The following is a 15,543-nucleotide window of genomic DNA, read 5'->3' on the forward strand; positions in this document are numbered from 1 at the left end:
TCTACCATTGGTACATTAGCCTGGGGGTGTCATGGCAAGAGCCAGTCTTGGAACAACACATCCCAACCTAACATGAATTACCCATCCACGTAATTGTGAGACAAACCCATGGAGACATTGGTGCACAGGGCAATGTCAGAGGATGAATGCCCATATATGTCACTTGATTAGATATTGTTTGAACGGGTAAAACAGTTCTTGACTGTTTGAAATAACTGGGCTGTGGGGTAGGATGGGGTTATCAGACAGTATTGCGTAATTAAACTATACACCTTATTTGCATGATCTTGTCTACATGTATGACCGGTACAGTAGCAAAATCCAGCACTACTTCATCAAACTCTTAATTAAGTTCTGTATTCAAATTATAAGGGTAAAGAGAGAGCATTAATACCAGAGTATTGAAGTTATACCAGAGTATTAAACCACATTCAATAATGTGCTGATAAAAAAGCTGAGGCATATATGAAGGAGAAGAGGAACAAGTCCATTTGCTTTTGGACATTCATATGTCTAAAGCATTAGCAATTGTAATATCCATCCATCCATCCATCCAACCATTATCCAAACTGCTTATCCTGCTCTCAGGATGCTGGAGCCTATCCCAGCAGTCACTGGGCGGCAGGTGGGGAGACACCCTGGACAGGCCGCCTATGCTGTATACTGTCAGCTGTTTTGAAGGGTTCATAGGCTTTCAGCATAGTCGAAAGAACAAACAACTAAAAGTGATATTAACTAGGTGTCCGGGTAGTGTGGTGGTCTATTCCGTTGCCTACCAACACGGGGATCACCGGTTTGAATCCCCGTGTTACCTCCGGCTTGGTCGGGCATCCCTATAGACACAGTTGGCTGTGTCTGCAGGTGGGAAGCCGGATATGGGTATGTGTCCTGTTCGCTGCACTAGCGCCTCCTCTGGTCGGTCGGAGCACCTATTCGGGGGTAAGGGGGAACTGGGGGGGGGGGTAGCGTGAACCTCCCATGTGCTATGTCCCCCTGGCGAAACTCCTCACTGTCAGGTGAAAAGAAGTGGCTGGCGACTCCACATGTATCAGAGGAGGCATGTGGTAGTCTGCAGCCCTCCCCAGATCGGCAGAGGGGGTGGAGCAGCGACCGGGACAGCTCAGAAGAGTGGGGTAATTGGCCAAATACAATTGGGGAGAAAAAAAAAGGGAGGGGGTGATATTAATTCAGCAATTCCATTCGGTGTTAAAATAAGATCTGCTGTCTGTCCATTGACAGGTTACCTTGGCTCCAGAGGAGGGCTGTAGCGCAGATCATTCAGGAACCTCAATCTCGTCCCCAATGGCTGCGGGGGTCATCGCGCTGGCCCTGGATGCCAAGTAACCAGTCCTGTCACACATAAAATCAATGCATAACTACATTAGCAATCAATCGGTATGAGCAGTCAGTGTGTCTTTGTCTGGTTGACCCTTCCCCAGCCCCCAGTTAACTTGGAGGGACATGCAGCACATAATTGTCAGGACAGCACAGGCAGACCATCTCAACGCTCCCGACTGGCACACAAATGGAGCTGGATATAAGGGTACGCCATCTGGATGCAAATCGTGTGATTTTATTCCATCTGATGCATTTACATTGTGTCATTTATGTTCTTTTTTTATTGCTTTTAATTTTTTTTTCTTTAAATGATTGAAATCAACAGTTTTGAAAAAGAAACTATGCTCAATAATCCAGGTAAGAAAATCACAGAAAGTTGAATCAGTTCATCTGGACACAACATTTATTGAGGGGGAAACGCTTCTCTCTCAATAAAGGTTGCGTCCAGATGAATTGATTCAACTTTCTGTGATTTTCTTACCTGGATTATTGAGCATGCATAAAGGCATTCAAGAGAGAATGTGGTCTGGATCAAACTTTATGGTAGATGAGACAACCTATGATAGACTAGTGTTCAGTAACTTTTAACACTGACAGCAACAATGCACTTTTTTGAATTCTATGAAACAGTAAATATTCAATCCAAAACATATTGTGCTTACAACAGTGATAAACGGCTATAAAAAAAAGGTCTTTTAAGTCTCAAAAACTACAACTTTGGGTGTGCGGGTGGCATGGCATCTATTCTGTTGCCTACCAACACAGGGATTGCCGGTTCGAATCCCTGTGTTACCTTGAGCTTGGTAGGCCGCCCCTACAGACACAATTGGTTGTGTCTGGGTGGGAAGCCGGGTGTGGGTATGTGTCCTGGTCGCTGTAGAACAGCGTGATTCTCCCACGTGCTACACCCCCCTGGCGAAATTCCTCACTGTCAGGTGAAAAGAAGCGGCTGGTGACTCCACATGTATTGGAGGAGGCATGTCGTAGTCTGCAGCCCTCCCTGGATCGACAGAGGGGGTGGAGGATGGCTCGGAAGAGTGGCGTAATTGGCCGGATACAATTGAGGAAAAAAGGGAGGGGAATCCCCCCCCCTCAAAAAAACCTTTCATGTGTTTGAGTGTGTGTGTGTGTGTGTGTTTGCCCACCCGCATACATGTGTGCATGTATGCATACATTTGTGTTGAGGCTGGTATTGTGGTCCGCCTTGTTTGAGATGGGTTGTGTCTATGTATTAGTGAGCCATATGTATGGATTTGGCCTGCTGAATGCAGAAAACATGGTGAAGGAAGCTGAGCAGTGGAGACAGGTCCCTCCCCAGCACATGTGTGAGGAGGAAGCCCCCATCCAGCTGAGCAGGTATTGCACCAACGGTAGTTCCCGCCATCTGACAGTTCTGAACAACTCTCATCCCCGGTGTGACTAAGGACATCCTTTGATTCCTCATCTTTTATCGCACACCCTCTCTGTCTTACTTTCTCACGTGGCTCTCCCACTCTCACTCGCCCACTGTTATGGGTGTCATTGTTTATCGCTCTTTTCCCGGAAACTCCCTTTGGCGCCTCTTTTATTGTGCCTGTTGTCTTTGCTCTGCCACTCACGCTGCCTACCTGTCCTTTTTCTTCCTCTGCTTCCAGTGACAGGTTTATTCGTGCCGGCGCTGTGCTGAGAACAGTGCATGAGAGTAAGAGCTGTTCCGAGGAGCCCTTGCAGCACATCGTTTATGTGGAGCATGTCATTGTACGTGTTACCATCATTCACAGCCGCCGCGGTGACCTTTCCATCACGCTCACATCACCTGCAGGCACAACATCTCAGCTGCTAGCTAACAGGTGCTTATGGAGTATAATAGAGTAATACACCATGCTGAAAATGATGTTTGCATCTCCACCAAAATGAGCATGCTGTAAAATCTTCACAACGTTCATTCAGGCTAAACTAAAACCATTATGTATGGCTGGTTAGGCTATCTATTAGCCCCTATCAGTTCACCCGTACACAAATTTTAGTTGGAGAAACATTTCATCACTCATCTAAGTGACCACTTCAGTCTCAATGATCGGTTTCATATGCAGATTGCCATGACCATTATCTAGAGTTACAATGGCCATGTGTGCTATTCAGAGGATTGGGGAATATTTGCAATCACGGCATTGTAAGGTGGTGACAGATGTACTCTTAGCCCCCCGGTCCTGGAATGGTCGTTCCCTCTTCACATAGATGGCCTCTTTTACCCCTTTCACACTGGCCAAAAAAACCCGCTAACATCCGCCTTTGGTAGTCAACGTAAAAGGGTACAATCGGCATTCACTGCCGGGTCAAATGACTCAGCAGTAGACACGGGTATTTACTGGCTCCACCGCTGATCGGCATTGACGTAAACGCGACACTTGGGTGAACACGCTAATTTGCGCGATGACGAAGCGCCATTGTCCGCGCGCCATAAAATCGCACCGGCAACTGAGGAAAAACACTTATTGTTTGTGGGCAACGTTTTCCTTCAAGCAGCGTTCGAACATCGTTCCCTCTGCGTTGAGTTTGTATGGTTTGAAAGAGAGACTGAAGTACAAGATATTAAAAAAGTAACGTTAACCACCATCTCTCCGGCTTCCATGCGGCTTTCTACTGTTTACTTTCCTGTTTTCTGGCCACGAACGTCATGACGTCAAAGATGACGCTACAGAAGAAAAAAAAGGCCAACTCGTCTGCTGGCACTTTGAAAGGAGTTAATTGCCTATTTTTAGCGGGTTTACCCGCGTTTAAAAAACCCGCTTATACACGCTAATTTTGGTGTAAAAGGGGCAATAGACCCCCCCCGTTCAAACCAGCGTTCCTCCCTATCAAGGATATGCACATCCTCATCCTTGAAAGCGTGGCTACTGGCCTGTAGATGGGTGTAGACTGCAGAGTCCTGGGCTGACATGTTAGCTCTTCTGTGTTGTGCCATCTTTTTCCCCAGCATCTGTTTCGTTTCCCCAATGTACAAGTCACGGCAATCATCCCGGCACTTAACAGCGTAACATCCTTGGGGTGGACCAATTTCTGATGCAGCGTGTTTTGGGGTTTGAAAGCAACTGAGACGTGTTGTTTGGAAAATATGCGTCTCAACTGTTCTGACACTGGTTTATGCTTCAGCAGCTGTTGTCCTCTCTGAGATCGGATGGTGCACTGTTTGAGCATCTTCCTGGCTTTGACAAACGCTCAGTTAAGGATAACCACACTTAACTAGGGCGTGTTTAATGTGGGATCTCTCCCCTTGCCCGGCCACATCGTCAGCTCGGTGGTACAGCATCCTGATGACTCCTAGTTTGTGCTCCAGTGGAGTCAAGTCAGTTGAAACTGAAGAAGACACTTAGATGAGTGATGGAACTTTTCTTCCAATAAACGTTGTATCCAGATGAACTGATTCAACTTGCTGTGATTTCTTCACCTGGGTTATTGAGCATGCATCAAGCCGTTATGAAAAATTGCAATTCTGGTCAACATTTATCCCGGAATGCAGCAATAGTTTGCAGCAAACACAACTGATATGCATATGCATGTAAAATATTACCTGGGCAAGCTCCTAACCTTCCCATTACTGTCATTATCCCACTGCTGGAAAATACTAGTTAACTTCATAAATCCTTCTTTAATGGCAGATGTATGTCACACATGGTATCACTTTGGCGCTTTTTTGTCATCGTGACTATAAATCAATCAGGGAATCAGCATCATAAGACATTTTCGAGGCTATATTTTATGAAAACATTTATTACCCTTTGTTATTGTAAAATGGTATAATTCTATATTTTTACTATACCATGGGGATGACACTGTGTTTTGGTTCAGGCCTCTGGATTATTCTACTGAAGGCTTTAAGAATTGGGAATTCATGACAACCCATTGCTGGGGGGAGAAGGCAGCAGGAGAATGGAGTTTGGAGATCCGTGATACTGCCTCTCAAGTGAGAGATCACACCAAATTAGGTCTGCTGTTTCTCCTTGTATCACATCTCTGTTATGAAAAATGAATCAAACCTCGACCAGAACAATAGCTAAAATACAGTACGCGCCTCCTGAGACGAGCAACTCCCGTTGCTCTCTTTTCTTTGTCTTTTTGTTTTATAGGGATCTTGAAAGCGTGGTCCCTGGTGCTTTATGGCACATCAGAGCAGCCATACTCCATGCGTCGTGAGCAAGCTCGATCGGCTGAGATGCCAGTGGATGGTGGCAGTGACCTTACTGATGAATACAATGGTGAGTCACCTATTCAGCAGCACAGCGGAGCAAAACAACTCCCCGTTAAAGACGAAACCACACAGACAACTACTAATTGCACCCCTTTGTAGAGTTAAATCTATTTCCGGAAGTTATTCAACTGAGCAGGGAGTCCCGCTGTTTCCAACCAACCCCTCCGCTGCAAGTCTTCCTGCCATGCTGTTGCCATGACAATGAATATGCATTTTTTGTGACTGCGTGTTCTTGCCCTTCCAGGACCCTGTGACCCAGAATGCAGTGGTGAAGGTTGCGAGGGGCCTGGCCCCCAGCAATGTGTCACATGCTTGCACTTTTTTCTCAAATCCAAGAACAACACAAGGTTAGAATTATCACACATACTGTGGAGTAGCTGTTGATACCTTGGTAATAGAGCCGATTACACTTGCAAATGTGCAAATAAAACTCATTAGTATTTTACAGTTGAGATGAAACTACCAGTTGTTTTATCAAACCAGCCCATCCCTGCTAAATATTCCAATCATGTGCGAGGCTGACTTCATAAACAAGGACACAAAATGTCACAGATCTGAAACACAACTGCTTGGACATAGACTTATTGTCGACTGCACATTTTCAATATAGTAGCTAATGCTACATATTATTTACACCGTAACGTGACTGGACGCCACTGAAATTGTAAAATAGACACTTTTGCACCCTTCAACAGAGCTTTCGCACCCTTCAACAGAGCTAATGTTAGCTTCTCTGAATCATGTTTTCAGCCAACCAACAACCCAGAAAAGCAAGCTGACACATCAGGGACACTAAGAAAACTTCAAATCAATCACATTATTGATTTGTTTGAGCATGTTAAAGGTGATAGAGCACAGCTTACTTTAATCGGTCAATGGTGTTTCTGTGGAATCCCACCTCAAATGAAACTGCATGGAATACCAAGTGATACAACAGGAGGAAGACACTAAGAGAAAAGTGTGCTGTGGTGGGAGAAAATTACATTTTATGGTTTTCTCCCCTATGAAGATCATAATATTAATTAAAAATACAGGGATCCAAGTTCGAATCCCCGTGTTGCCTCCGGCTTGGTCGGGCATCCCTACAGACACAATTGGACATGTCTGCGGGTGGGAAGCTGGATGTGGGTATGTATCCTGGTCACTGCACTAGCGCCTCCTCTGGTCGGTCGGGGTGCCTGTTCTGGCGGGAATAGTGTGGTCCTCCCACGCACTACGTCCCCCTGGCGAAACTCCTCATTGTCAGGTGAAAAGTAGCGACAGGCGACTCCACATATATCGGAGGAGGCATGTGGTAATCTGCAGCCCTCCCCAGAACGGCAGAGGGGGTGGAGCAGCGACCGGGATGGCTCGGAAGAGTGGGGTGATTGGCCAGATACAATTGGGGAGAAAAGGGGGGGTGTGTGCAAAATCTTCAACATCTTATAACATTTTTATTTTAGGTACTCTCACCATCACCCACAAACGTGGTTGGAGGAGTCTCCCCTGTCACTAAATATACACAGATGGTACACATAAACATTGGACTAAACGTCAGTCAGTGACAATGTCAGTTAGCCAGTTTTGGGTGCTTTGCAACTAAAAATTTGAGAAAACGAGTACCGATCTAAGATCATTAAATTAACTCATGTGACTAAATACCACGGAGTTAGGCTAGTCTCAGCAATTTACAGGGTGTCAATGCCATTGTTCCAATGGCATTTCCATTATTCTGAAAGCCCAATAGTTAAAATAAATGTCCCATTTGACCAAAAGCCCATTTGTGCGACAGCCTGTTATCCTGAAAACAAACACCCATTTCTGGAGTTGTTAGTTTAGTGACTGTCAGTGTTGCATCAAACTCTATTTCCCTGTCGAGATCTGTTTCCCTCTAGCTAGAGTTCGACACAACACTGGGACACTTAATTAACCTCAACCTACCTTTAACCTAACCTCAATCTAACCTTTAACCTAACCTCAACCTAACCTAACCTAACCTAACCTAACCTAACCTAACCTAACCTAACCCAACCCAACCCTAAACTTGACCTTAACCTTAACCTCAACCTAATTGTAACCGATAGCTAACCTGTTTCCATAGGGGGAAACAGATCTCAACGGGGAAACAAAGTTGGATACAACACAGGCAACTTGTATCCAGTCTCGTTGTGAATCACTGATCTGAACTGACCAGAATTGAATACAAGAAAACTGATATTTCTGGTGAAGTAGTGATGACATTCTCAGATGTGTTTTTAACGTTACACATCCCATTCATGCAACATAGCAGTAAACGGTATCCTCACGTTTGCACGTCAAAATACACTAAGCTACTAAGGGCAAAAAAAAACTGCAGGGAGAGTGTAGTACATTTTCAGAACAAATTGCCTTCAGAGCAGTGGGATTTTGTTTTTGGGAAAACAGGCTGTCGAACAAATGGGCTTTCGGTCCAATTGGACATTTTTCCGACTATTGGGGTTTCAGAATAATGGGCCGTCTGAACAATGGACAGTTCCCAATTTATAGATACAGTTCCACTAATCAATACCTATTATCCCTTGTATTTTTGGACTATCTATCCTGTAGGACTTGCTTATCAAAATGTCCAGCGGGCTTTTGGGGTGACCGACGACGTTGTAAAAGGTGCTTCTCCTCCTGTGAGCGCTGTACTGGGAGCAGGAGTGACCAGTGTATTTCCTGTCAACCTGGCTATCACCTGACTGAAGGGACCAAATTCTGCACGAGTAGCTGTGGCGATAACTACTTCCTTGACCACGGTTGGCTTTCTGGCATTGGGGGCCATCTTTCTGCATTTTTGTGTTGTCCTCATCCGTCAAGTTTGTTTTGTCAAATTTGTTTGTAGTAAGAAACAAAAAGATTCAGGAGCACCTTTTGAGTTAAACCTTCAAGGATCTATAACTGTGCTCTCATAAAGGCTGCTTGAAGACCGCCGAATGCGGGCCCGATAATGAATAGTCTGTTTATGTAACTGCAGCTGAAGTGTATGTGAGTGAGAGTGATTAATCGCTCTGATGTGTATGCGGTGAGTATTGTCTGATTTCCCCACAGATGGGAATATGTGCAGAAAGTGCAGCGAAAACTGCTTGAAGTGCACCTCCTCCAGCATCTGCACAGAATGCAAACCAGGCACAAGGTGAACCAAATTCTCTAATGATGCTTGAATTAACTGCTCAGTAAACACTGCTCCTTCCCTTCCAGCCACTGAGAATACTGATTCTCCCTCTGCATGCTCTCCCTCAGCAAAATCATAACAATGAGAACAACCTCAAATAACATCAACTCTGTATTCAAGTATAATAGGAAAGAGAAAAGCTATCTTTTCCAATTCTGTTGCAACAAAAATTAGTTTTGTATTGATTTCCATTATGCACCAGCACATAGAAATGAAAAATCCTGTATGAGTGAATTCATCATCATGTTGGGTTGGAAAATTCCACAGTACAACGTTCACTGAGTCTATTCTGTAAGTGAACCAAGTGTGGTAGTGTGCTGTGGGCTGGAAAACTGAGCCTGCAGTCTAATGGTAATGAGTCATCTCCATGGTGTCACATGATTGTTTGTGTGTGTCACAGTGCCACATGTCTCTCTCTCCACCCTCTCCAGTCTGCAGGGGAATCGGTGCCAGCGGAGCTGTGGACCAGGATTTTATCACAACATACAGGGGAACACCTGCCAACCGTGCCATCAGGCCTGTGCTACCTGTGCAGGTGAGGTCAAAGGTCAAGGATCAGGGTTCGTCAACTTTACATAAATTTCCCAGATAGGGTTAAAATGTAAAAGAAGTGGAGGTGCCTCCGTAGCCGAATGGTTACAGCCCCATACCATATGCCACATGATTGCAACTGCTGCCGGATCAATTCCAACCAGCGACCTTTGTTGCATGTCATACCCCTCTCTCTCTCTCTCTCCCCACTTCCTGTCAGCCTTTCACTGTCCCTGTCTAATAAAGGTAAAATATAATCTTTAGGGGTAGCGTAGCAGTCTATTCCATTGCCTACCAACACAGGGATCGCCGGTTCGAATCCCTGTGTTACCTCCGGCTTGGTCGGGCGTCCCTACAGACATAATTGGCCATGTCTGCGGATGGGAAGCCGGATGTGGGCATGTGTCCTGGTCGCTGCACTAGCTCCTCTTCTGGTCGGTGGGGGCGCCTGTTTGGGGGGGAGCCCAGATAGCATCCGGATATGGGCCACTTCAGGCAATGATGCAGCACTGATGACCTTCTTCTGGCCCTGACAAAAATGGATGTGAGCCTGAAGTGGCCCGCATGTATAATAGCAAATATGGCCCAAATATAGCGAATCAAATATGGGCCTTTTCTGGCAAAGATGCGGTGCTCTCAGCAACATGTAATCTGGATGTGACCCTGAAGTGGCCCGTGTGGTCAAAGGTGAATATGGCACAAATATCACCAAACAAATATGGGCCACCTTTGGCAAATATGTGGCACATGCGGCATTGTTATGGCTTGGTTCTGGCCTAGATCTGGCAAACAGAAGCGGACCGCCCAAGTGCCATCATTCCAGGCAGTATGTGGGCCGGATGAAAGTGTCAGTGAGGAACGGGTCTGGGCCACAGCAATTTTGCTATCTGGGAAGGGGAACTGGGGGGAATGGCGTGATCCTCCCACTCCTCACTGTCAGGTGAAAAGAAGCAGCTGACGACTCCGCATGTATCGCAGGAGGTATCAGGCCAAATTTTGTCCAGGCTGCCAAAATGTGTCTGGGTGATGTCATCGCAATGCAATCAGTTCATGAAAAGTCCGGTTGTTTAAAATAACATTTCGTGACGCTTTTTTGGGTTGCTAGCTACCTAGCTAACTTGTCATTGATGTCCAAAAACATATAATAGCAAATATTGGACGTTTCACTTTAATGGAAAATAGGTTTATAGAACATCTTTATTGAAAATCTCGTCCACGCTACATAACGTTAGCTAGCTAGTTAGCTAGCTAGTTAGCTAGCTAACTAACAAGGTGATCAACTAGTAGATGAACTTTCGCCCATAAGTATGCTTTTTTTTTGCTTTTCGAAAAACATATCCTAATATAAACCACTGCAAGGCGAATATAAAAGGTGACCCAGTGCATGTATTGTACGATGTAGCTAAAAAGAGTACACTATTAAACATGCTTTTGCCTGCAATATTACGACTGTACAAACTACAGTGAGAGAGGAATGTCAGGAATGGTAGCTGTCATGGTTGCATTGCGATGATGTCACCCGGACACATTTTGGCAGCCCGGAAAACAATTTGGCCTGACAGAGGCATGTGGTAGTCTGCAGCCCTCCCTGGGTCAGCAGAGAGGGTGGAGCAGCTCAGAGAGTGGGGTAATTGGCCAAGTATAATTGGGGAGAAAAAGAAGGGAAAAAAGCCACAAAAAAAATACACATATATATATATATATATATATATATATATATATATATATATATATATATATATATATATAAAATGCCAGAAAAATGTAGACGTGAAAAAATATTTTTAGTGGAATAGCACTTAGTATCAGTGTTCTCTCATGTATTACATTTAATTTATTTAAATTTAATTTTATTCATACCAAATATATGTCGTCTTGATGAATACGTTTGTATGCTTTTGCATTATGTGACATCAGGTGCAGGTGTGGAGGCATGCAACCAGTGTGCAGAAGGCTACTTAATGGAGGGGTGGAGATGTGTGTCCTCCTGCAATGCTGGGTTCTATGCAGTGGAGCCAAACCCAGAGATTGCTGATGGGCAGAGGATATGTAGGAGGTGAGCTCACTGGTGTATATTCAGGTGTGGGAGGTTTGTTTATCTGCTGATGGCAGGCCTTCTTCAGTTCATTGGCTCCTGTGTGTGTGTGTGTGTGTGTGTGTTTGCTGGCTATGTTTTTGTGTGCCCGCTTGTTTACCCATATCAGTATACTTTTTTTTTATGTGTGTGTCTGTGTTCAGCCTCTGTGATTTCCTCCTCAGGTGTGACGCCAGCTGTCTCACCTGTGTGGGGCCTAGCATGGAGAACTGCGGCAGCTGTTCCAGCGGCCACAGCCTCCAGGAGGGAGTGTGTGTGGTCAGCAATCTGTGTGGAGATGGTCAGTCAACCACATTCCTACTCTATGACATACCAACTCCCTGGAGCAGCATAAACACCTATATAAACACGGGTCCCACTTCCCACTCATTGATGTTTGTGCAATTTTCTTCAGCATTGCAGGAAATGTGAAAAAACAACAACAATGTGGACAACAGAATAATATCTTTTAATTGAATGAATATGTGTGGCCCCAGCAGCATGTAATTGTCATGATGAAAGCAGCAGGGCTGTTTTATTTTCTTTTAGATTTATTCATTTGTAGTCTGATCGGTAATATTTTTATCATTTTTGCTTAGATTGAAATGAGCAGTCAACAGTGAGTCAGCTCTAGTCATTCATAATTGATCAAATGTTTCTTCTGTATCTGTCATCCATTCATGACATTGCATTTCACAGTCTATTGTAATGCTTCAGATGGTGAGTCAGTTCTGAATCGATGCTCTTCCTTTGGTCTGTGTTTTCCAGGCGAGTTTCCGGACAGTAATGGGAAGTGCCGTGTGTGTGACGCAATGTGTGTGAAGTGTACAGGGCCGCACAGTGAGGACTGCATCAGCTGCGCTGCTTCACGGTGCGTTAGAGTGGCCGAGTGCAACCAGGGTCAGTGAGGACACACACACGGTCTCAGTGATTCTCAGAGTTAGAAATGTGAAAATATGGGTGTTCGGGTGGCGTGGCAGTCTGTTCCGTTGCCTAACAACATGTGGATCGCCGGTTCGAGTCCCCGTGTTACCTCTAGCTTGGTCGGATGCCCCTGCGGACACGGTTGACTGTGTCTGCGGGTGAGAAGCCGGATGTGGGTGTGTGTCCTGGTCGCTGCACTGGTGCCTCCTCTGGTTGGTTGGGGCGCCTGTTCGGGTGGGAGGGGGAACTGGGGGGAGTGGCGTGGTCCTCCTGCATGCTGTGTCCCCCTGGCAGAGCTCCTCGCTGTCAGGTGATGTGAGGCAGGTGGCAACTCCACATGTGTCGGAGGAGGTAGTCTGCAGCCCTCCTCAGATCGGCGGGGGTTGGGGGGTGGAGCAGCAACCAGGATGGCTCAGAAGAGTGGGGTACAATTGGGGAGAAAAAGGGGGGAAATCCCCCCCCCAAAAAAAATAAATATAAAACTATATGGCAAACCACTATGGGATGGACTGTTTAATAATTCCATTTAACATTTGCAATCTGCCCGTGCTTCCTGTCTCACTGTTGACCCCTTGGTTAATTTTATCTCTATGCAAACTGACCCTTGAATTACATATAAGGTCAACTCATTTACACTCATAAAATTAAATTCACGAGTTAGCGGTGTTGAGGCTAAAAAAAAGTAATGATGATTTACTTTGGCTTCAGGATCCTCGATGAGGGTCGCTGCCTGGCAGAGTGCACCAGAGGGAAGTACCAATCAGGTGGACAGTGCCACCTGTGCCACCACACCTGTGCCACTTGTGTGGATGGAGAGGCTGCCAACTGTACCAGCTGTGACACGGGTGAGGAGGTTATAAGTCAGTCAAAAGGTGTGTGTGTGTGTGTGTGTGTGTGTGTGTGTGTGTGTGTGTGCAAAAGAGAGAGAAAGGGAGAGACCAATAGATAAATACAGGGATATACATAAATACAGAAAAGGAACAAGGACATATATAAGCCGTGTCCAATATTACTCCCTAGTTGCTATACAGTGCCCTGTATGCACCTTTCTCCATTTTGTTTGAGTGTCCGAATCCTAACTGTGAAAGTTATTCACTATAATATTGCCCGCCCAAATCCCCACAGTGCAATTGAAAATGTAGTGTTGAATGCATGTGAGCGACTTTATGCAAAAAATACCACAATATACTTGTCTCATCATTCATGCCACATGTGTGTTCTGGCATTCTTTACCGTTATTTATTTATTTTTGTTTGTTTCAAAATCAGAATCGGAATACTTTATTGATCCCCGAGGGGAAATTTGGTGTTTGTTTATTTATTTATTATTTTATTTTATTATTTTATGTTATTTTATTCTTTGTTCTCTAAAGTAAAATACCACATGATAGAATGAGAAAAAGCCACAAAATGACAATTCAGTAGTGTCCGAAATCTCCATTTATTCCTTCAAATGGAGCACCCTGCTGAGTGTTTCATATATATATGAAGGAATTGTGAATTGAGTGAATAAGGGAAAGATTTCAGACCCAGCTTTGCTGTCACAGATGCAAAGCAAAACTTGTTGTGTGACTTGGTTTTGAATGGGATCATTGACCGAAGGTTGTAATTGGAAGTAGGCCTAGTGTTAATGGCACATTTTCAACTAAGCAGCTAACGTAACTTATTATTTACACCAAGTCCCGATTGGATGCTTAGATCTTAGATGCTTAGATCTAGTGCAATAGATATTACACTTACGTATACATTATATGTTGATTGTGCTGCAAAAGTGTGTCTATTTGTATTTTGACTATTTGTATATATTTTGTTTATTTAATTATTTTTTGTTTTTATTTTGTACCACTGGGTAGTTGCACTTAATTTCGTTGTACAACTGTGCAATGACAAATAAAGGCATTAATTCATTCATTCACTTTACCCACAAATGTACACAAATGGTAGTTAAATGTGAGATGAAATGAGCCACGTTCATGAGGTGTTTTGCATCTGGAAAAAAAAGAAATCAAATAAGACTTTCAAGGTAAACGAGTGCAGGAATGAATGGGTCCATCAGTTAACATGCTCTATCTTGTCTAGATAAGTTTGGGGTTGAGCGTTACCTGTATAAAGACCAGTGTGTAGACACCTGTCCTGAGGTTTTCTACCACACCGAAGAGAAGAGCTGTGCACCCTGCTCCCAGCACTGCACGCTCTGCACCAGCCTGACCCACTGCCTCACATGTAACTCCTCCTACCACCTCTCCGATGGACTGTGTGCTAAGCTGGAGTGTGGAGAAGGTGAGGGAGGTCACGCTGTTATTTATAGGCTGGTTTTCTTGTGGTGGCTACTACAACCGGAGTGACGTAATAGAAGAAAGTGTCCTTGAAAGTATTTACATACACCTGTTCAGGTGCCCCGTTTATCTGCGCCCTTTTTCTGATTATCCTTTCTTTTTTGTTGCTGTGTGCCTCTCTCTCTCTCTCTCTCTCTCTCTCTCTCTCTCTCTCTCTCTCTCTCTCTCTCTCTCTCTCTCTCTCTCTCTCTCTCTCTCTCTCTCTCTCTCTCTCTCTCTCTCAATCTTACTGTCTGCTCCTCAGGGGAGGTGGAGGATCCCGATTATGATGACTGCATGTCCTGTGAGGAAGGCTGTAGGAAGTGTGTCTTGTGTAAGTCCCAATTCAGTTAAATAAATAAATAAAATAAACAGATAAATGAATGAATGAACTATACTCTTCTCCAGTTGTGTGGGTTATGCTCAAGGGCTGGCAGCAGTGGGTTCGTCTGAAAGGAGAGCTGAGTTTGTCTGTCTGTTCTCAACAGATAACCCTAGGCATTGCCTGTCCTGCATTGAGGGCTTTTACAAGTAAGGCTGTGTGCCCTCGCTCTCACCACATGTGACCCTCCATTTGCCCCACGTCCCTCTCCGAGTTTCAGTTTACTGTGACATTAGAGCAGCCAAGACACTGTTTTAATTTGAGTCAACTTGAAGGTGTTGATTATCCACTTTGTCAGTTTTCAGGATGGCTGCTACAAGCACTGCCCCGCAAAGACGTACAGTGTGGAGGAGGAGATGACCTGTGTTCCCTGTGATGACGACTGTGTGAGCTGCGATGAGCACGAGTGCTACTGGTGTGAGACTGACTTCTTCTTGTCAGGTGAGACTGTCCCAATCTCAATAACCCAGCTAGTTTGTATTTGTCTTTGTCAAATACATGCACTTGTGTATTTGCTATTTGGTGCACGTTCATTGGGCGCATGTTTGTAGGCTCGCGCCACTTGTGTTTGTGTCCATGC

General features: G+C 44.8%; 1 protein-coding gene across 1 annotated transcript in view; it reads left to right on the forward strand.

Moving 5' to 3' along the window:
• LOC130121564 (proprotein convertase subtilisin/kexin type 5-like) overlaps window positions 1-15,543 on the forward strand; it is an 85,134-nt gene that overhangs the window by 53,868 nt on the left and 15,723 nt on the right. Inside the window, exons 13-30 of the mRNA XM_056290411.1 lie at window positions 1,240-1,340; window positions 1,440-1,543; window positions 2,574-2,694; window positions 2,979-3,167; window positions 5,167-5,303; window positions 5,445-5,573; window positions 5,811-5,913; window positions 8,132-8,322; window positions 8,615-8,699; window positions 9,170-9,273; window positions 11,187-11,325; window positions 11,529-11,644; window positions 12,112-12,214; window positions 12,976-13,112; window positions 14,346-14,546; window positions 14,847-14,915; window positions 15,070-15,112; window positions 15,262-15,404. Coding sequence (XP_056146386.1) covers window positions 1,240-1,340; window positions 1,440-1,543; window positions 2,574-2,694; window positions 2,979-3,167; window positions 5,167-5,303; window positions 5,445-5,573; window positions 5,811-5,913; window positions 8,132-8,322; window positions 8,615-8,699; window positions 9,170-9,273; window positions 11,187-11,325; window positions 11,529-11,644; window positions 12,112-12,214; window positions 12,976-13,112; window positions 14,346-14,546; window positions 14,847-14,915; window positions 15,070-15,112; window positions 15,262-15,404 — 2,215 coding nt within the window. The remainder of the gene's footprint in view (window positions 1-1,239; window positions 1,341-1,439; window positions 1,544-2,573; window positions 2,695-2,978; window positions 3,168-5,166; window positions 5,304-5,444; window positions 5,574-5,810; window positions 5,914-8,131; window positions 8,323-8,614; window positions 8,700-9,169; window positions 9,274-11,186; window positions 11,326-11,528; window positions 11,645-12,111; window positions 12,215-12,975; window positions 13,113-14,345; window positions 14,547-14,846; window positions 14,916-15,069; window positions 15,113-15,261; window positions 15,405-15,543) is intronic.

This window comes from Lampris incognitus, chromosome 12 (genome assembly GCF_029633865.1).
Source record: "Lampris incognitus isolate fLamInc1 chromosome 12, fLamInc1.hap2, whole genome shotgun sequence".
NCBI lineage: Eukaryota > Metazoa > Chordata > Actinopteri > Lampriformes > Lampridae > Lampris > Lampris incognitus.